At 42.6% G+C, this 22,715-nt stretch overlaps 1 protein-coding gene across 8 annotated transcripts in view; it reads left to right on the plus strand.

The window, feature by feature from the left end:
- Nucleotides 1-16,756, plus strand: part of LOC113262695 (torsin-1A-interacting protein 2-like) — a 40,080-nt gene extending 23,324 nt beyond the window's left edge. For all 8 annotated transcript variants that reach the window (XM_026509150.4, XM_048224981.2, XM_048224977.2 and 5 more), the window contains 4 exons: nucleotides 4,610-4,788; nucleotides 7,266-7,742; nucleotides 10,215-10,316; nucleotides 13,044-16,756. In XM_026509150.4, the coding sequence (XP_026364935.1) occupies nucleotides 4,755-4,788; nucleotides 7,266-7,742; nucleotides 10,215-10,316; nucleotides 13,044-13,801 (1,371 nt within the window). In that variant the 5' untranslated portion in view covers nucleotides 4,610-4,754 and the 3' untranslated portion in view covers nucleotides 13,802-16,756. The remainder of the gene's footprint in view (nucleotides 1-4,609; nucleotides 4,789-7,265; nucleotides 7,743-10,214; nucleotides 10,317-13,043) is intronic.
- Nucleotides 16,757-22,715: the final 5,959 nt, after the last annotated feature.

Raw genomic sequence — 22,715 nt, forward strand, 5'->3', positions numbered from 1 at the left:
GTTCATGTGTTTTTTATTTTATATGTATTTTTAAACAATGGTACAGAGCAATAAAAGAGAATTGACTGCTTTCAAAATGTTATTATTCAGTAACATAGCAGTAACATAAGATGTAATATGCACCAGTTTGTAGAGCTGCCCTTAACGACGCTTGGTTTGTTGGAGTCCGCTGAACTTGGTTGTATTGCTGCAGTGCAAAGGTCCGGCAGTGTACCAGTCAATGAACACATACCAAGTTGTCAAAGCATTGCCATTGCTACAGTGAGACGGAACAGAAAGGATGCATCTTAAAAAAGCACAAGGCAATCACATTGGCAGAGGAAGTAGGCAAATTTGTGTCCCTACTTAGAGAAGTCCCAGGATATGGAAAGGAAGGCATCCCTCAGTGTGCCCTCTGTTGCATTCTCCATAAAGGGAGAATAAAACTATTGCTTTATCCTGTTTAAAGCCCTCATATAGAGACTTAAAGTAAAATGATACAAGTTTTGCTGCAGGTTTCAGGGTCACAGGGAAGTGCAAATAGCTGCCAGTGATGCTGTGTTTCACTGAAGTGGCAAAATGAATCATAGCCATATACGGGGCACCGAAAACCAACATTTCACAATTAAACTTGTAAGGGATTTGCTGAAAGAAAATATCTTTTGTGCCATACGAAGCACATTGGGTCTTCATCAGTTCCTTTTTGCAAAAGATACCATCAAAGGGATCTTTTTTTCGGACGTGATTATGGAAGGGTTTTTCCTACAGCTGCAAAACGTCTCCAGCATTCCCATTTTCCATCAGGATGAGGCTCTGCCTCACTTCCAGTAATCAGGCAGAGGTTCGTAATGTATGCATTTCCTCATGTGGATTGGACACTGCTCAAAAGGTTGACCTGCTTCGGGAATAGTGGCCTCAAGATCTCCCAGCTGCCCCACCATGTGACTTCTTGGGAGGATGTGTCAAGAACCTCGGTGTTTATACCACATCTTCCTTGTAGCCTTGAGGGAATACCATTTCAGCTATGAACAGTGATCTGTTACAAAGGGCCTGAATGAAATGGGCTGCAGGAATGTGTGCCTCGTGACAAGAAAGGTATATACTGAGCATTTGTAAGATTATAGAAAGATCTGTGATGGTTCCTTTTGCAGTCAGTGTTTCTTGGCTGCATTCTGGTTAGCAAGTAATACATTTTTAAAAGCATTCAGTTCTGTTTGTTGAAAATAAAGTTTATTGAGGGTGTTCTATGTGCAATAAAATGTACAGATTTTAAGTTTGATGACAAATGTAACCACCACCTCAATAAAGATATGAGATACTTTCCTGACCCCAAAAGCTTTCCTCATGCCCTTTTCCAGTCAGGAGGCCTTCCCCCAGGAGCCACTGACCTGTTTTCTGTCACCACAGACCATAGACAAATAACGATTTGCCTACTCTAGAACTTCATATAAAGGAAATCATTTGGCATAATACTCCTCTATGTGTGACTTCTTTTCACTTACACTTTTTAGATCTATCCATGTGGTGGTTTGTATCAGTAGTTCATATTTATGCCATTTGTTCACTTCTTTTGAATCACTAGTATAAATTTGTTTTTTTTTTTTTTTAAAGATTTTATTTATTTATTTGACAGAGATAGAGACAGCCAGCGAGAGAGGAAACACAAGCAGGGGGAGTGGGAGAGGAAGAAGCAGGCTCATAGTGGAGGAGCCTGATGTGGGGCTCGATCCCGTAACGCTGGGATCATGCCCTGAGCCAAAGGCAGACGCTTAACTGCTGTGCCACCCAGGTGCCCCTGTTACTTGAATTGTATGTAAAAGTTATAATACTGTTAGAAATTTTTGAGATCTGTAATTCATTTTTTTTAATTGCCACATACAATATTACATTGTAAGAATATACCACAATTTTTAAAAATCCACTTCCTTATTGGACATTTAGGTGGTTTTCTCATTTTTTCCTCATTTTAAGCAATGCTGCCACAAACATTGGTGGGCGCTTGAGGGAAAGTTTCTCGAAGGCATATATCTAAAAGTGCAGTTGACAATTTGTAGACCATGCGTGTCGTAACTGTACCAGAACTGCCATATTGCTCTCCAAAGTTGTAGTAACAGTTTACCTCATTGCCAGTAGGACTTTTCTGTATATCCAAATCCTCACCAACACCTGGTATTGCCTGACACAAATTTTTGCCAGTCGATGGTTATAAAATGCTATTGTATGTCATTAATGTGTTTTGCATTTCCTTGGCCACTCTTACTGATTTCATTAGAATGTTAGGTTTCCTCTTCGTTTTAACAATTTGTTAAAACTGTTAAACTCTTTTGCCCACTTAAACTGTTTTCATAGCATTATCTGTCTCTTCAGAGTCTTTATGTATTCTGGATATTAATCCCCTGCTGATTATATGTGTTGCTGATATTTTTCTAGCGAGTAAATTTATGTTTTAATTTGATTTTGAGGATTTGTATGGAAATTAACATTTAAAATGTGATCACATTTGTCAAATTTTCCCTTTATGGTTTGTGTATTTTATATATTGTTTAAGAGAACCTTAAGATTATAAAGATATTCAGTATTCTCTTCTAAAAATTCAAAATTTTGCTCTTCACACTTAGGTCTTTAATCTGGAATTGATTTTTTTGTCAGGTGGCAGGTAGAAGTCTTAATTTTTTTCCCATTTTAATTGTCACTTGTCCTCAAAGTACTCGTTAATCCATTCTTTCCCTTTTGTCTCTTAGCCAATTTCCATTACGTATGTGTGCGCATATATTTCTTGACTCTGTTCTGTATATTCTCTTTGTTCTTGTACCATTGCCCTATCATATTTATGTACTATAAGTTTATAATAAGTCTTGATAGATTTGGCAAAGAATAGCCCCCCTCCCTTAGAATTATCTTTTTATTTTTCCTTCAGAATTATCTTAACTCTAATCCTTTACTGCTCTTTGTGAATTTTAGGGTTAGCTTGTCCGTTCTCTAAGAAACATACAACAATCCAAAAATTGTCTTGCAATTTTGTTTCAATATACAATGAATCTATAGATTTATTTGGAAAGAATTGGCATCAATGGTTCAGAGTCTTACTGTCTATGCACATGATGGATTTCTCTGCTTGGGTCTTTTTTGTGTCCTTCAATAAAGTTTTATGCTTTTCTTCCTAAAGTTCTTTTTTTAAATACAGCTTTATTGAGGTATAACTTACATACCATAAAATGCACCCCACTTTAAAGTTCTTGCATATCTGTTGTTAGATTTATTACCAGGTATCTTTTAGTTTTTATTATGAAATTCCTCATAGTTATTATGAATAGCATCTTTGCTTTCTAAAATTTTTGTCACTGGTGCATAGGAAAGTTTTACCCATAGTTTTCTTGGTTTGGGCTGGTAGAAAAAAATTGTTTTAAGAAATCTGAAAAAGACGGAGGACTTTTTATTTTCTACCATGAACTAGGATAGGAGAGAAGCCCTCATTGCAACATATGATGGTAATGAAAAGGAGAGTTGGAAGCCCAATCTCAGGAGATTGAAGAACATAGAAGAGTGACCAGTAACTCTCCAAATCTGAGACACGTTCTGAATGTTCACACCACCAGAAAGGAGGCCTGTCTCTAACTCCTCCCTTCCCTTCACGTTTACAATTGGCACCACTCTATACATTCATACATTTATTTATTCATATACTTTGTAATTAAAATAGGGAGTTCTTACTTTGCACTGGGCATTATACCAGGCATTTGGAATTAAAATTTTTAACTTGTAAAATTGAATTTTATGGAATGGTGCTGTGAAAAAGACATAAACTTAGCTGGCTAGCCTCTCAGCTAGGCCATCAAAAATGTAACCCTTTCCAAACCTCTTTCACATATACTTTTGTATTTAATCCTCATAGCAGTCCTTAATCATTTTTACAGATAAGGAAAGTTAAGTAACTTTAGGTATTATTATTCCTGACAAAAAAATGTGATTTAACTATAAAATGATAGAATATTTTATTGATTATGAATTGCCCCTGATTTTGATTCCTTTTGTATATAGTTCCTAATTTATACATTGGTCTTCTTTGAGCACCACCTGGAAAGGCATTGAAGAAATCTAAAAAGAGTACTGTGAGAGAACCACGAAGAAGGCAGTGACAAAACTCCAAATGTTTATTTCCTACTCCCGATACCAAGGCAGCTGCCTTAGTTTGTAGGTGTTCTCCCTGTGCATTGTTACTTAGTAACGATAAGTGAAAGCTGCTGATAGGCTCAGAGATTTATGTGGGACAGAAATTGAAGAATAAATGGAATCTGCAGTGATTAACTACAGTGACTTAATTTCTACTCTTAGAATTACTTATTTCATTTTCAAAGACATTTTCTTTAAGATTCTGGTCATTTAGCTTTTTCCATCCTTTCAACACACTGGAATGTATTAGGAGATTATGGTATCCGTGCAAGGATAATAATCTGAAGCTTTTTTCTATTTGTAGGTCCTCACCAAAGCCAGAAAGCATTTCTCCTTCACTAGAAAAGTTTCAAAGACGAACTATTACTCAAACTAAACATATTGAATAAATAAAGCTGAAATTGGCATTTCTTCCATGTATGAATAAAAAGTTCATTTACTTTTTTTCATTTTATTTTAGTCACTGTGTAAATGCCTTGTTTCCTGGGTCCACGGGAAGCATGAGTCTGTTGGGACTTGGGACAAGAAGAAAACAAGACATCTTCACAAGAAAAACCAGACACTAACAAAAAGTATCCCAAAGTCTGAAGAGCTAGAACACAAACATGGCCGACAGAGGACTTAGGGATCCTGCCGAGGGTAAGACTAGTCTGTACAGCACTGGTCTGTCCAGGTTTGTGCTGTAGGAATCTAGATCCATGCTAAGAGAAGATCTCAGATGACGGAAACCTGAGGTTTGGAAGTAAAAAAGTTAGCTTAATCGATTAGTTTGTTAGGATTATTCTTACGCTTTTGTATTTACTGAAGTCCACCACAATACCAGACCCGAATTATAAGGAAAATTAATGTTTTAGAGACTGCAGTAGTACAAACCTGTAGTATTGGGAAAATACATGCATCTTAGAAAGAGACAGTAGACTGATTTTTAGAGCTATATTTTAAAAATCAAGAAAACTGATATGCCATCTATTTAGAGATGTTTCAATTATAGGAAAGATGAAATTTATTTATTTATTTATTTATTTATTTATTTATTTATTTATTTATTTTTAAAGATTTTATTTATTTATTTGACAGAGAGAGAGGCAGCCAGCGAGAGGAGGAATACAAGGAGGGGGGAGTGGGAGAGGAAGAAGCAGGCTCCCTGCGGAGGAGCCTGATGTGGGGCTCGATCCCAGAACTCTGGGATCACGCCCTGGGCCGAAGGCAGACGCTTAACAACTGCGCCACCCAGGTGCCCCGGAAAGATGAAATTTAAATTCTTCATCTTGCTTGTATATATATGTAGGAGATATAAAATACGCAAAATATGAAGTAGATTTAAGAAGAGGGCAAATTTACTTAAACCTTTTTTATTAAGGATATTTCAGAATACATAAAAGTAGAGCACTATAATGAATTCCCACATACTCAACATCAAAGTCCTTTTTTTAAAAAAGTTTTTATTTCAATTCCAGTTAAAATACAATGTAAAATTAGTTTCAGGCATATACAGTATAGTGATTTCAACATCTGAATTTCAATTTTAACCTATGTAATGCTGGCCCTTTTTTTTTTTTAAGATTTTATTTATTTATTTGTCAGAGAGGGAGCCTGCGTGTGCGCGCAGAAGCAGGGGAACAGCAGGCAGAGGGAGAAGAAGGCTCCCTGCCAAGCAAGGAGCCCAATGCTGGACTTGATCCTAGGACCCCAGGATCATGACCTAAGCCCAAGGCAAATGCTTAACCTAAACTGAGCCACCCAGGCATCCCTATAATGCTGATCTTGTTGCCTGCCTTGGAGTATTTAAATGCAAATCCAAGGCATTATATCATTTTGTTTGTACATACTTTAGTTTACATCTCTTAAAGATGGATTTTTTAAAAAAGTAACCAAAATAGCATATCACACCTGAAAAATATATTAATAGTTGTTCCTTAATATCATATTTAATCAGTATGCACATTTCCCCACTTGTCTCAAATCTTTTTTTTTCTCTCTAATTTTTTTCTCCACAGTTGGGGTTTTGGTTTTGGTTTTGATTTTTGTTCATAGTGGGCCACTCACAGCATTTGATTAATACATTTCTTAGGTTGCCTTTTTAAGCTTTATTATAGAAAATGTCAGATATACATTAGAGTGGAGAAGGAGATGAGATGAATCCCATGTACCCATCAAATGGATTCATCTGCTGTCAACATATTTCATCTATAGTCTTGCTTCTTTCACCCATATTCTTGAATTGAGGCAAATTCTGGACATCGTGTAAAAAAGATGCTTTAAAAAATTATCACACTGTATCATACTTAAAAGATGAATAGTAATTCCTTTGTTATCAGCAAATATCTGGCATTTAAATTATCTGATTATCTCATAAATATTTCTTCAACAATTTATTCAACACTAGATCTAAACAGTGTGGTCACACATTGCATTTGGTTGATATATTTCTTCTCTTTAAGTTTCCCTTAATAGGTCACCCTTCCTTTTTTTTCTTTTCTTGCTGTTATTAAAGAAAGTCTCTTGTCCCTTTGAATTTCTCACATTTTGGGTTTTACCTATTATATGTCTGAGGCATGATTTAATATATTCCTCTATCTGTGTATTTCACGGAAATTGGTAATTAGAATCTTGATCAGATACCAATTCATTTGCTTGGCAAGAATACTTCATAGGTGGTATAGTGTACTTCCCCTTGCATTGAATTGGGAGGTTAATGATGTCTGGTATTCCCTCTTTCTATGATGTTAAGATTGATCAGTTGGCTCAGCAGTTTTGTCAGTCTGGTCCATTCATTATAAAATTTCTCATCGGCTTTTTGCATAGTGGCTTTAGTTGCTGTTGACGATGATTGCCTAGATTCATTATTGCATTAGGGAAGAAGATGTATTCAATACAACCAAAAATTGGTTCTGTCATTCAAAATAGTTTAACATTAGTATTATTAGATTTATTAATACATAATAAGTTTGTCTTAATCACCTTTAGCGGAAATCAAGAGAAATAATGTTTAGGAAGAGTGCCTTGTAAACTCAAAATCTATACATGTATTACTTATTATGAATCAGGGACCTTGTTAAACTGCAAAAAAATAGGGAATTTTTTTCAATAAAAATTACAAATTTTTATCTCAATAGCCTCTCAAAAGGATTTGAAAAATGACCCGTCAATAAGTTCTCAGGCACAGGAGACCACAGTCCCAGCAAGTACCGCTGAAGAAGCTCAGACCCCAGACCCTGCCTCTGGCCTTAACGAAGTCCACCAAGAGGTAGAAATAATACATCAAGGAAGTGCAGACACAGATGATCGATCAGAAAGTCCAGATGGGACAGATCATGGGGACTATCTAAAGGATAAAACAGAACGTGAGAACAGCCAGAGTTCTCAGGAAGAACAGAACCCACCAGAACCCACCTGTTCTCCAAGTGACGGGGTAGGAAGAGAAGACGCACTCTTAGGGAGCAGCTCTGCAGCCCTGCCCAAGGAAGTGGGCAGCGGACCTGGAGTTTCACCGGAGCCACCTGCCATAGACCCTCAGGAGGCCCAGACCCCTGAGCACTCCCCTGCAGCACCGGAGAGCCAGGGTACTGTGAGGAGGCGACTGCCGACACCAGGTGAACTAGCCCCTTGGACTTCTGTTTTGTATTGCTCTGTTACTGAGAACACAGCATAGGTCGGGGTCCTTGTTTTTAGAAAACTTCTCTTCATAGGATCAAGGCCTTTGGGCTTGGCTCAAGGTCAGTTAAAGAGATATGACTGAGCTGAAATTAGAGTGAGGTTTTTCATCTCCTTGACTAGCTCATTACACTACTTAAGTAGTATCCAACACATAAACTGCATTTTTAAACTCTTTTTATAGTTTATAGTAAGCATCCTGTCTTCTCTTATGAAGATGATAGTCGCAGTGGCTAAGGCCTTAACTGGAACACAAAAGAGACATGAATTCTAGTTGTGGCCCTACCATTTGCTAACTTGGGTGACCCTGGGCAAGTCTCTTAACTCCTTGGTACTTCAGTTTCCTATTTGTAGAATGAAAAAGTTGGATAAGAGCTATCCAGCTGGTCTCTCCCAGCTCTCACTGTCTATAATTCCATGTGTTGATTTGTATTTTATTAAGTACTCGGAAGAGCTCAGTGTAAAATGCCTATTTGCCAAGTGCAAAGGGATATAAAATGTAAGACATTCTGTTCATCAGGGACTCGACTAAGGGCTGGAAATTCATGTTTCACTATAAATCAGTGGCTGATCTCAAATAGTGTTTCATTCACTAATCATTAGAATAGTCTGTAACTTCAGTGAAGGCGGCAAGGACTATGCCTCTGTCATTCGTTGTGTTTCTCTGGCCCCTGGCACAGAGAAGCAACTTTATGAATAGTTGTTACATAAATGAATGACTGTGACTTGTATGAACTATTATCTTCCGTCAGATTTTCACCAGTATGCAGGTTCACTGAGTAGAGGAAGAAAATATTGTTTTAAAAATGCAGGCTGTGTATGGGAAGCAACTTAATATAGCGGAATGGGCTGACCTAGCTGATGAGAAACCTTGTTCTTTTTTTTTTTTTTTTTAATAATGATTTTTTATTATATTATGTTAGTCACCATACAGTACATCCCCGGTTTTCGATGTAAGGCTTGATGATTCATTAGTTGTGTATAACACCCAGTGCACCATGCAATACGTGCCCTCCTTACTACCCATCACCGGTCTATCCCATTCCCCCACCCCCCTCCCCTCTGTAGCCCTCAGTTTGGAGAAACCTTGTTCTAATCTCAGCTAGGCCACATCTCTTTATGTGACCGTGGGCAAGGCCCTTAACATCCCTAGACCTTTTGCCATGATAGGTAAGGGGGGGTTCGGTAGGGGATCATTAACGATCCTTTCATATTTTGTGATATGATATTTTAAAGCCCTATTTTTTCGGGTGTGCTGTGACTAAATTCATGGCCCTTTCTAGGTGGAGATGATCTTATTTCTTTATGTTAATAGAGTATACCGTTCAAATTATTTTTCCAGTAAGCACACATCTCAACTGTAGAGTGACGTAGAGTGCTACAAAATACTGCCCTCCTTTTCACCCACACATTTTAAGATTGATATCTCACCCCACACCTACATTTTAAAAAAAATATATTTTATTTATTTATTTGACAGAGAGACAGACAGCCAGCGAGAGAGGGAACGCAAGCAGGGGGAGTGGGAGAGGAAGAAGCAGGCTCCCAGCAGAGGAGCCTGATGTGGGGCTCGATCCCAGAACGCCGGGGTCACGCCCTGAGCCGAAAGCAGACGCTTAACAACTGAGCTACCTAGGCGCCCCCACACCTACATTTTTATGTCATTCATTAATTTTTTTTAACTTTGTATTCCTTGCTTTTTATCGTTCCTTCATAAGAGGTTCAAACTTGCTTTTGGAAGCTGTTTTGTAACTGTACAGTAATCTCTCCTGTCTCTAAACTTAGATTCTCTGTTTTTGTATACTTGGGGTCTTGAGAAGCCACATGACTTGAACCCTGGAATTAGAGTGCCATTGCCTTGTGATGTTGAGTCTTGTGTTCAGCTAACACTTCTTTTTTTAAAAAGTGTTTTATTATGTGTGCTTTATTTATTTATTTTTAACAATGGTCATTTATTTATTTAAAGTAGGCTATACTGTGCCCAATGTAGGGCTCGAAGTCATGACCCTGAGATCAAAAGTTGCATGCTCTCCCAACTGAGCCAGCAAGGTGTCGCCAGCTAACACTTCTTCAATCCCTTTTTAATTTTGTACATTTTCTCAAAACACATTGTAGATAGGTTTGGCTGCAATATTAGGATGCTTGTTTCTTTGTCTTTGATGTGAGGGCCAGTGAGGAATAGTGAATGTAGCAACAGTAACCTTACATGAATTTCACAGCACTTCATTTTATTCTTCTGAGTAAAAGAAATAGCCCTAAGGAAGAGACAGGAAAAAGTTAGCTTTGTATAAGAAGATTTTAGAAGTATAGAAATCCTCTCAACCTAATAACTCTTTGGTCTAGTAAGAGATTTAAAGTATATGATACCCCATTAGTGTATTGTCTGAAAATAATATTCCTTTTCTCCCCAGTGACTGAAAGTCATCAGCAAGAAACACAAGAGTTGGAAGAAAACAAAGAGAATGCACCGGCTACTGTAAGAAAGACGAATAAGAAGGATTTTTTGAGTTATGGTGAGAATAAAATTGGTCTTATTGCCATGTTGATTCACATAGTAAATCCTCAGAGAAAACACGTAGAAAACTAGCAGATTTAAACAGTTGTGACATTGTTTTGTATTATATTGTTTTGTTTTGTTTTAATTCCAGTATAGGTAACTTACAGTGTTACATTAGTCTCGGGTGTACAATATAGTGATTCAGCAACTCCATATACCACCCTGTGCTCATCACAGCAAGTGCCCTCCCTAATCCCCATCACCTATTTCACCCATTCTCCCCACCCTCTCCCCTCTAGTAATCATCAGTTTGTTCTCTATAGTTAAGAGTCTGTGATTTTGGTTTGTCTCTTTTTTTCTTCCTTGCTCATTTGTCTTGTTTCTTAAATTCCACATGAGTGAAATCATACGGTATTTGTCTTTCTCTGACTAATTTCACTTAGCATTACACTCTCTAGATCCATCCATGTTGTTGCAAATGGCAAGATTTCATTTTTTTTGGCTGAATAATATTCCATCGTGTGTATATACACCACATTTTTATCCATTCATCTATTGATGGACACTTGGGCTGCTGCCATAATTTGGCTATTGTAAATAATGCTGCAATAAACATAGGGATGCGTGTATCTCTTTGAGTGAGTGTTTTTGTATTTTTTGTGTAAATACCCAGTAGTACAATTACTGTATAGTAGAGTAGTTCTATTTTTAACTTTTGAGGACCCCGCATACTGTTTCCACAGTGGCTGCACCAGTTTGCATTCCCGCCAGCAGTGCAGGAAGGTTCCCCTTTCTCCACATCCTCACCTCCCTCACCTGTTGTTTCTGACGATGTTGATCTTAGCCGTTTGGACAGGTGTGAGGTGATAGCTATTTGTACTTTCGATCTGCAGTTGTCTGATGATGAATGATGGTGAGCATCTTTTCATGTGTCTGTTGGCCATCTGGATGTCTTCTTTGGAGAAACGTTAGCTCATTTCTTCTGCCCATTGTTTTAATTTGATTATTTGTTTTTTGGGGTGTTAATTTGTGTAAGCCTTTTATAAATTTTTGATACTAACCCTTTATCAGATATGTCCTTTGCAGATATCTTCTCCCGTTCAGCAGGTTGCCTTTTAGTTCTGTTGATTGTTTCCTTCGCCGTGCAGGAGCTTTGTATTTGGATGTAGTCCCGATAGGTTAGTTTTGCTTTTATTTCCCTTGCTTTAGGGGGGACATACCTAGGAAAATGTGACTACAGTCTATTGCAGATTACTACCTGTGTTCTTTTCTAGGATTTTACGGTTTTATAGTTTTAGGTCTCACATTTAGGTCTTTAATCATTTTGAACTTGTTTTTGTGTATGGTGTAAGAAAGTGGTCTAGTTTCGTTCTTTTGCATGTAGCTGTCCAGTTTTCCCAACACCATTTGTTGAAGAGACTATTTTTCCCCCATTGGATTTTCTTTCCTGCTTTGTCAAAGACTACTTGACCATACAGTCATGGGCTTATTTCTGGGCTCTATTCTGTTCCATTGATCTGTGTGGCTGTTTTTATACCAGTACCATACTGTTTGATCACTACAGCTTTGTAATATACCTGGAAGTCTGGAATTGAAATACCTCCAGCTTTGCTTTTCTTTTTAAAAATTGCTCTGGCTCTTCAGGGCCTTTTGTGTTCCATATATATTTTAGGATTATTTGTTCTAGTTCTGTGAAAAATACTGTTGATATTATTGATAGGGGTTGCATTGAATGTGTAGATTGCTTTGGGTAGAACAGCCATTTTAATCATATTTGTTCTTCCAGTCCATGAACATCACATGTCTTTCCATTTCTCGGTGTCATCTTCAGTTTCTGTCATCAGTGCTCCTTAGTGTTCAGAGTCCATGTCTTTCACCTGTTGGGTTAGGTTTATTGCAAAGTATCTTACTATTTTTGGTGTGTAAATGGGATTGTTTTCTTGATTCCTCTTTCTGCTGCTTCATTATTAGTGTATACAAATTCAACAGATTTCTGCACATTGATTTTATATCCAGCAACTTTATTGAATTCATTTATGGGTTCTAGTAGTTTTTTGGTGGTGTCTTTAGGGTTTTCTCTATAGAGTATCATGTCATCTGCAAATAGTGAAAGTTTTACTTCTTACCAATTTGGAAGCCTTTTGTTTCTCTTTGGTGTCTAATTACCGTGGCTTGTTTTAGTATGTTTTTTAAAAATGTTTGATAATAAGTACTAGTGCAATAGAGCAATAGAGTTTTAAGGACTTTTCATGTAGGGGCCCTGGCAGATGTTTCGCCATCCTTAACAAAATGGGAACTCCCATAGGAGGAAAGTCTTTTCGTAAATATAGAAACTAAAACTGCTTTTTAATTACAGAGTATTTATTAACTTCTCAAGTGGCATATTTACATTTTGATCCTTAAGGAAATAATGGCTTATTGTAGGTCACAGGTACTTGGAGAAGGTGGAAGACTACCCTGGTCATTCATTTCCAAATCACATCATTAGTTACAGCAGTAAAGACAAAAACTGAGCTTTCACCTTTCAACAAAAATAGAATATGTTCAAATAATTAAATCTAAGAAATTAGAGAATAAGTATTTCTGGTAGACCTTAATATCTCAAACTTTAAAGGATACAGGCAAAAGAAACTCACCACAACTAGTAAAATCTGACGGTATCTCTAACTCATTTCAGTTTACCACAGGTTTTATTCCTGATCCACATTCTAATTTTGTGTTTTGTTTTCGCTTTCTCTGACAGGCCCCATCTTTCTTGGCTTGGTTATGACTATTGTTTTGCTACATTGTGTTAATAGCTACTATTCCTCTCCAGCCCAGCAAGTGCCCAAAAATCCAGCTTTGGAAGCCTTTTTGGCTCAGTTCAGCCAATTGAAGGCTAAATTCCCGGGCCAGAGTTCCTTCTTGTGGCAGAGAGGACGTAAATTTCTCCAAAAGCACCTCAATGCTTCAAACCCCACTGAGCCAGCCACCATCATATTTACAGCAGCTCAAGAGGGAAGAGAGACCCTGAAGTGCCTGAGTCACCTCGTTGCGGATGCCTACACCTCCTCCCAGAAAGTCTCTGCCATTCAGATTGATGGGGCTGGAAGAACCTTGGAGGACAGTGACACGGTCAAGCACTTGGTTGACATGGAGCTGAGCTCGGGCTTTGAGAATGGCCAGAAGGCGGCTGTGGTGCACCACTTTGAGTCCCTGCCTGCAGGCTCTACCTTGATCTTCTACAAGTATTGTGACCATGAAAATGCCGCCTTCAAAGATGTGGCCCTGGTCCTCACTGTTCTCCTGGAGGAGGAAACATTAGAAGCAAGTGTTGGCCCGAGGGAAACTGAGGAAAAAGTGAGAGATTTACTCTGGGCCAAGTTTACCAACTCTGACACTCCCCGCTCCTTCAACCACATGGACTCAGACAAACTGAGTGGGCTCTGGAGCCGCATTTCACACCTTGTGCTGCCCGTCCAGCCTGTGAGGAACATTGAGGATCAGGGGTGCCTTTTATAAGCTAAGCACAGAGGTGGTTTCTGAAGGCATGGATTTATTAAAAAGTCAGTTTAAAACCTGTTTCTGTGGAAGGAGGTTGATGAAAAGCCTGGAAAACACAAATGAGCTTATTTTAGGGAAAAAAATTTCATTTTTTTAACTTTTGTACTATCTTTCTAAGTTTGACAAAACTTGACCTTTTTTCCTGGCCTTTCAAGAAAATCAGGTTTAAAATATGCGTAGAATATATAACTGAAGCTTTTTTTCTAATCCAAAAATATAGCCACAGAATCATTGCATGAGAAGATAAAATCTTCTCCGAATGACTACGGAGTGATTTTTGTTTTCTTGATAAGGAGCCTTTTGGCTAGTGTTTAGACTTGGACTAGAGCAATGACTGTTAGGAAGTGATGGTAATTTAAAAACTGTTTTTTCTATCACATATTAAATATTTTTTAAACTGACATTAATAACCTAGTAATGGGATTACATCTTATACTAATTTGCATTTTTTAATAGTATGAGAAGAAATATGAATTCAAATACTTAGCTGTATGTAAGGCACTGTGCTTTTATTCCGTTAATGGGCTGAGATAAAAGCCGCTGTCCTCAAGAGATGTTCTTAAGAATTGGAAACAAGGGGGAAGTTGTTCATCATCTTTGGAAATGAAGATGTTCCAATGGACCATATCTTTTCTTCAGCTTTCTTGAATGTTTTAGAGCAGTGGTTTCTAAGCTGTGTCTACTGACAGCCCTCCCCTTTTTATCGGAGCAGTTCTGCTTTTGACTGCTTTGTATAGTGGGAGTCTCCATAAGATTCCATTGGAACAAAGAGTTCCACTGATATTGAAATTTGAAAATCACTGATTAAGTGAAAAAAAATCTTAGAAGATAGAAAAATGAGTAGGAAAATAATGAATGTATTAAAACGTACGAGTTGGAAGAAGATGAAATAGAGGTTTATTGTAGAGACATGCTATTTTTGAAGGATAAAGACCTACAGATGAAAAGAGTGTATAAGCTAGTATTTGCTTAGCATATTTCTAATGCTGTTGTTAATATCTGTTAGTCATCATTTCTGTCTCCCCTGAATGGAATTTTATAATTGTCTAGGATGAGAGCTTTGAGTGCCATTTAAGCAGAACAGATTTTAATAACTAATTGAATAGTAGGTTTTGTATGGGTACAGTAGCATAACTGCACCATGCTGTTTACTTGTTACACAGTGATGGAACATGACATAATGCAGCTCATTTCTCGACTAGATGGTCAGAAATACCGTTAGGTTAACAATTAAAGAAATGCAGGAGAGATTATACTTCGTAAAAGGAAGCAGACATGGCAAATAGATTCTAAGAGGTTTTAATGACCAATATGAGTTGTTGAACCATGTTCTGTGATCGTAAGAAAGATTGAGAACAGTGTTTGTGGAGACCGTAGTTGTTGATTTGCATTGCAGCTCTGAAGGCAGAGCTCTGCTAAAGTTATCTTGACCTAATGAAGGGTCTGTTCCAAGGCATGGCATACCTGAGAACTATCACCATGATCCTGGAATGTTGCAACTAGGTGTTGGCCTCTCTGCTGTTGTGGGAGCAGAATATGTATATATATAATGTATATGTGTGTGTATGTGTGTATGTCTTCCTGGTGTTTCCAAAACCCTTCCATCCTTTAATCATGTGACTTCCTTCTTGCTTTAAGCATTTTGATGATTAAAGCATGAAGGAAGTCACATGTTTAAAAAACATGGAAGGATTTTTTGAAACAGTAGGAAGATACAGGGATCTTTATTGATCCCTAAAAAGAGATTACAGAGACATGGGAGAAGAATCTATTGGAAAATTCCTGTCACAGGAAAAACAGATCTGTTCTAACCAGGGCCTTAACTGGTGTTCAGTTGAGTGTAGGGACATACCTGAAAGAACTATTTACATTTGCGACTTTGAGAAGGAATCTCTCAAATAGATGTGAGGAAAGACCTGCCTGAACAAAAAGACAAAGCATAGTGAGTATCCTATCAGTATCAACCCAATATAAAATCAGAGAAAATTGAAGAAAAATTTATATACCATATTTGAATTTTTTTCTGTATTTGTAGATCTCAGGTGCCAGCTAGCGTTATGTCACACAAAACCAATGGTGCCTTGTAGAATTGTTCTGCTGGCCTGCTGACCTGTGCTACCTCAGATCTGTGAAGCACCAGTATGAAATGTGTGTCTCTATCTCATCTATCAGTGTTTCAGATCACCAACGAAACAAATGTTTTTGGTTCTTCATTCAGTTGAATATGGTTTTTCATCATTTCCTTTCAATATAATTTAGAAAAAGATTTTAAAATGGCACTTTCTTTTTTTAATGTTTAGCCTTTGTTAAAAATCACGTTTCCTTCCATGTATAAGTGCAATCAACTGAAACTATTGTCAGTTTTCTATCCACTATTTCAAAACTTATTTTAAAAAGAAGCAGTATATTAGCTTTGGGTCTATTCATGAATAAAATGATTATTTTTAAAGCATAAAACTTTATATTTTTTAAATGTAAAATAATTAAAATTTATTACCAAATGTCTTCTTAATTTTTATTCAATTGTTTTGTTTTTTCAAGTTTCCAGATTTTCTTTTGTGTATCTGATAGTTCATCTTGCATTATTTCCGCAGTTTGTTTTTTTGACTTAGAATAGGGATTTGTAGGCATATGATACCGTACCGTTCAGTGTTTAATTGTTATCCTAGAAAAACTCTAATTACGTTCTACATTAAGAAGAATTGCTTCTTGAGTGATACCAGACCTGTAGAAGAAATTGGTCTAGAATCTGTCTCTGGACTTTTGAGTTTTTTCTCTTGTGAGGTAAATTTGAGTTTCCCAGTTCATTTTCAGGGGTTGGCAGAGAAGTTCCAGGGGTGTTTCTATCACTAAAGGTAGTAATGCTATTGTTTCTATTTGTATTTTTTAAATTAATAAAATAGTTTAAATGTATTTCCTTTGAAAGCCTGCAAGCTTTGTGGTAAGGCTCAGCAAGCCTGGGGCCTATCATCCTCCAGCTAATGACCCAGTTGAACCTGCAGAGCTGGCCTGGGTATGTTCCAATGACAGACCCCCCAAGGGGCTTGATTTCTATAGAAGCTTGGGACCCCATCAGACAGCACATCAAAACGGGGATTGACTGTTTCCAGTTTTAAGATGCAGCCTCAACAATTTTCGTGGGTGGGCTCCCACCGGACAAGGCTATCCAGGTGGTTGGAGACCCGCCTGAGCTCCATAGGTCTGCAGGTCATGGTAGGCAGAGGCATGGAACAGGCCAAGTGTAGGGAGAGGCCAAATTTCACAAATAGGCCATGGGGGCATTTGCCTTATTTCAAGCCCTCACCTCAACAAATACACATATTCCCCCTGAAGGCAAAGCTGGAGGAAGCTGAGCCGCCTGGCCGGGGCAGGGCCGGTGGGCTAGCTGGGCGATCCTGCACTGAGAGACGCCTGGGAACTTAGATTCCTGTAAGTCCTGGATCCCATCAAGCAGACAGTCAGAATGAGAACTTGAGGTTACTGGGTTAGAGCCTGAACTCCACAGGCCCCGGGCGCTCTAGCTGCCCGAGTTTGGCCAACAGTGTGTACTGTGCATGTATGGGCAGTGCAGGTCAGGGAAACCATGGAACTTGCAAGTGGTGAGTGTCAGGAGAGGCCGGGCCTAAAATTCAGGCTCTTGGGGCACCATGGCATCTGCCTGATTCCAAGTCCTAAGCTACACAGTTGCACATACTTCCCCTGAAGGAGAGGCTTGGAGGACTGTACCACCTTGCCAAGGCGGGCTCGATGGCTGGCCTGGGTAGCCTCCGTAAGAGATAATGGGAGCCTGGATTGCCGGAGAGACCCGAAACCACCCCAGGCAACAGCAAATGGGGACTTGCTCCAGTATGAAGCAACCGGCTAAGAAAGATTTTAGGGGGCAGGCTCCCTCCACCATGGAGGCTGTACAGATGGTTAGAGACCAAGCAGGCGCTCCTTGGGGCTGGAGGGCCTCCACTGCCCCAGGCAGGTTGCGGGGTGTGAACTGTGGACGCAAGGGCCCCCACACAGTGCCGGGAGATGGCTGCTCCCACAGTGGGTCGTTGAGAGCACAAGACCTCTGCCTTAATCTACACTCACACACATTGGCAAAACTGGAGACACCTGGACTGCGTGCCAAGGGGCATGGGCAGACTGGCTGGGAAGGCCTTCACTAAGACCCTTCTCCAGCTTGATTGCTGGAGACACCCAGGATACCATTAGGCATCCAGTCCAGATTGGGACTGTGGCCAGTTTAAAGCTGTCGCCTCAGAAAGATTTCAAGGGGCGCTCCCTCTGCCCCAGAGGCTGTGCCGCTGGTTGGGAAGGACTGCTGGTAGTGTCTGTGCTGATTAGGGCAGTCAAGGACCTGGAGCTGGGCGGTGTCAGGAGAACCAGATCTCAAGGGGGATCTCTTGGGGATCCATGGCATCTAACTAATCTGGATAAATGTGAACATTCCCCCTGAAGGCAACGCTGAAGTGTAGATTGCCTTGCCAGGGCTGGATTTCAAGGCCTGGTCAGGGTACCTTCCAAAAAGAGACCTGGGAGCCTTGATGACAGCAGAGGTCCAGGATCCCAACAGCCAGCCAGTCCACATGGGGCCTGTCACACATTTTAGCTGATGCCTCAGAGCGATCTTCAGGTGGGCTCCCTCCACCCTTGAGGCTATGCAGGTGGCTAGGGAGGGGCCTGAGCTCCACAGTCCCGAAGAGTTCTGGCTGCCCAAATTTGGCTGACAGGGCCCATACTGTGTACGCGCAGTTCATGGCAGTCAAGGTCACCAAGGACCTGGCACAGGGTAAGTGTAAGGATAGGCCAGGCATGGCAGCAGGCTACCAAGGTCCAAGACATCTGCCTGATTCCAAGCCCTAACCTACACAGATATACGTATTCCCTGCAAAGGCTGCACTGGGGATTCTGGATTGCTTTGTCAGGCCTGGGGGGTGGGGGCGTGGTGGGGAGTGTGAAGTGGGGCTGGCCTGTGTATCCTCCAATAAGAGACACCTGGGAGCTTTGATTGTTGCACAAGCCTGGGACCCCAGCAGGCAGTAAGTCCAAACGGGACAGGCTCACCCATTTCGGTAGCTGTCTCAGAGTGCTAAATGGTGGGCGGGCTCACTCTACACCTGAAACTACGTGAAAGTGGTTGGGGATGGGCCATGGCTCCCAGAGGCCCAGGATGCCAAGTAGCGGTGGCTGATGGGGTATATACTGCATACATGCAGATCATACGGATCAGAGAATCCAGGGACCAGGATTGGGCAACGTCAGGAGAATCTCGGGTCCAGAGTTGGCTCTTGGGGGTCCATGGTATCTTCCTACTTCCAAGCCTTATCATACACAAATGGACATACTTCCCTTGAAGATAAAACTATATGAATCTGGACTGCCCTACCAGGATTGGTTCTGGCCGACGCTCTGGGGGTCTTCTTCCTTAAGAGACACCTGGAGCCTTGATAGCTGGAAAAGCCAGGAACTCCATCTGGCCGCCAGTGTGAATGAGGACAGAATGTTGCCAGTATAAAGCCACTTCCTTACAAGGATTTTCAAAGGGCGGTCTCCCTCCAACTAGGATGTTATATACGTGGTTGGGGACCAGTCTGAGCTCCACAGACCAGGAGGGGCCCCCACTTGCTCAAGACTGCTGAAAGAGGGCCGACTGCCCATGTGTGGGCCCCACAGGTCAGGGAAGCCTGGCCCTTGACAGGCAACATTGGGAGAAGCCTGGTAAGGAGAGCAGGCTGTGAGAACGCAAGGCCTCTGTCGAATTGCCAGCCTCAGCTCACACAAGTTCGCATATTACCCCTGAAGGCAGAGCTGCAGGAGTCAGGACTGCCTTACCAGGGTGTGGCAGCGGGCACGGATGGCCTGGGTGTCCTTCACTAAGGGACACCTGTGAACCTTGATGACTGATCCACCCAGTACCCCAAAGGAATAATAAAGTGCAAATAGGGACTTCCTGTTGCCAGTGTAATACTCCAGCTCAGAAAGGCTTCGGAGGGTGGGCTCCTTACGCCCCAGAGGCAATGTCATTGGTGGGGTCCTGGCTTAAGCTCCACAGGCCTGGGGTGCAAAGGCAGCCAGAGGCCAGCTGTCAGTGTGTGTGTGCACACGAGCCGATCGCGATGGTCGCTGTAGCCAACGAGCCAGCAGTGCGAGGGGAATTCAGGTATTAAGAGCAGGCTCTTGTGCTCGACTAGGCAACTGCCTGAGTCCAAGTCCTAACCCAGGCTAATGTACCTCTTCCCTCTGAATGCCTAACTGGAGTCATCTGCAGTGCCTTGCCAGGGTCGGATCAGCCAAACTGGCCAGGGCCGCCTCCACTAAGGGTCACCTGGGAGCCCTGATTGCTGCAGAAGCCCGGGACCCCAGTAGACAGTGAGTCCGTGTGGGCACCGACTTGCTCATTTCAGCAGCCTCCACAGAGCAATGTCCCGAGGGGGCGGTGGGCTCCCTCCATCCTTGAGGCTATGCAGGTAGTAGGGGGTGGGCTCTAGCTCCACAGGCCTGGGGGGCTCCGGCTGCCCAAGAGCGGCTGACGTGATAGGAAACGAGCATGCATAGGAAAGGTCAATCATCGTTGTCAGGGACCTGGGACAAGGCAAGTGTCAGGGGAGGCCAGGTCAGAAGAGAGGGCCCTTACGGGTTCGGAACTTCGGCCTCATTGCAAGGCTTACCTACCGTTGTGGAATATTGCCCCCCGCCTCTCCCCCAGTCACAGCTGGAGGGTTTTCTACTCCGTCGTGAGGAAGAGGCTGGCCAGGCAGGACAGGGTACCCATCGATTAGGAGTCACCTGGGAGTCCTGGTTCCCTATGAAGCCAGGGACCCCATAGGGCAGCGAGACTACATGGGGACCGACTGTTACCCGTTTTTTGGCTGCTGCCACCCCAGAGCGATTTTCGCTAGGGGGGCTGCCTCCGTGCAGGAACTGTGCAGGTGAGTGAGGCCCAGCGGGGGGCGGGGGGCTGCTAGGCCAGCTTTCAGGTGTGTGCTGCACATAGGCTGACGGCGCCGATCAGGGGAGCTAAGGGACTGAATGAGGCTCTTGGGGTGACAGGGCAACGGCCTGACGCTCAGCCCAACCTACACAAGTGTGCATATTCCCGTTGAAGACCTCACTGGGGTCGTGCAGCTGCCTGGCCAGGGCTGGTGTGTGCAAGCCAGGGTCGCCTCCAGTGCAAGACACCTGGAGCCCTGGCTGCTGCAGAAGCCAGGGACCCCAGCGGACAGGAAGACCACATGACATTGATTATCACCCACTGCAGGGGCTGCCGCAGTGAGGCCTGGGGGGTGGGCTCTCTCCATCCTTGCTGCTGTGCACATGGCTGGGGGTGGGCCCTACTCCACGGGCGTGGAGAGCCCCGCTTGCCTGAGAGTGGCTGACAGATTGGAACGGTGTATGCAGGGACACGCAGGTCGGGGTGGCCAAGGACCTGGACCAGGGTGAGTGTTAGGAGAGGCCTTGTCACAGGACCCGATTATTGGTAGTACCTGGCATCTGCCTGATTCCAAGTCCCACTCTACACAAACGCGTATATTCCGTGTGGAGGCTGAGCTGGAGGAACGTGAGGAGTGCTCAGGTTCTTTCAATCAGAGCCACCCAGGAGCCGGACCCGCTGTCGGAGCCTCACCTCCCCAGCCCGCCAGTCTAAACGGGAACTGACTGTGGCTGGTTTAAAGCTGCCGCCTCACAGAGATTTTCGGGTGGTAGGCTTTCCACCCGGTGACTGAGGTCAGGCTGGAACTCCACAGGCCTGGAGTGGGCCTGTAGGCCAAAGCCAGCTGAGAGACGTCGGACTGCACGTGAGTAAACCTCGTAGGTCAGAGAGCCAGGCGTCTCGAACAGTGCAATGTCGGGAGAGGCCTGGTCAGGCAGGGCTATGGGGGATAACTGGCATCGTCCTGATCCTACTCCCTCACCTACACGAACGGGTATTTTCCCCTGAAAGCAGAGCTGGGCTCACCCGGGCTGCCTTGCCAGGCCCGGATCTGGTGGGCTGGCTGCGGCATCACCGATAAGGGACACCTGGCAGCCTACCTGCCTTTGCAGACCAGGCCCCGTCAGGCAGCCAGTCCTCCAGGGGCCTGACTGTAGCCCGTTTCAGTGGTGCCTCACTCTGATTTTCGGGGGGGCGGGGTGGTCTACCTCCACCCTTGAGACAATGCAGGTGGTTGGGCCTGGTTCCTAGCTCCACAGGCCTGGGGCACCCTGGCTACCCAGTGGCGGGTGAGGGGACGTGCAGGTCAGGCTTGCCAGGGACCTGAAATAGAGCAAGCATCAGCAGAGGCCGAGGTCTGGGAGAGGAGCTGTGGGGGTCCAGAAGTTTGGCCTAATCACAAGGCTTACCTACATTGTGTAATATCCCTACAAAGGCCCAGATGGAGGTTTTACAACTCCCTCATGAAGGAGGGGCTGGGCAGGCAGGACAGAGTAGCTCTTGATTGGGAGACAGCTGGGAGGCCTGGTTCCTTGTGAAACCTGGGACCCCATCAGGCAGCAAGTCCATATGCAGATTTACTGTCTCCCATTTGTAGCTGTTTGTTAAGAGCAATTTTCCAATGAGCTGCTTCCCTGCCATAGACCATGCGGCCGGTTGGGGCCTGGGGGTAATTTCATAAGCTGGGAGGGCGAGGTCAGCCGAAGGCCAACTTCCCGGTGTATGCTGTACATGCGTGGGCTGTGGAGCTCAGTGGAGCCAGTGACCTCGAGCCAGTGTTGGGTGAGGCCAGGTCCGAGGAGGAGGCCGTCGGGGGTAGAAGGCATTGGCCTGACGCACAAGGCCTCTCTACCCAGGGTGGAATATTTCCCTTGAAGGCAGAGCTGGAGGTTTCTCAGCTGGGTCAGGCAGGGCCCAGGCTGGCAGGAAAGTCTATTTTCCATTTGGGGA

Source organism: Ursus arctos, unplaced genomic scaffold, assembly GCF_023065955.2.
Source record: "Ursus arctos isolate Adak ecotype North America unplaced genomic scaffold, UrsArc2.0 scaffold_2, whole genome shotgun sequence".
Lineage (NCBI taxonomy): Eukaryota > Metazoa > Chordata > Mammalia > Carnivora > Ursidae > Ursus > Ursus arctos.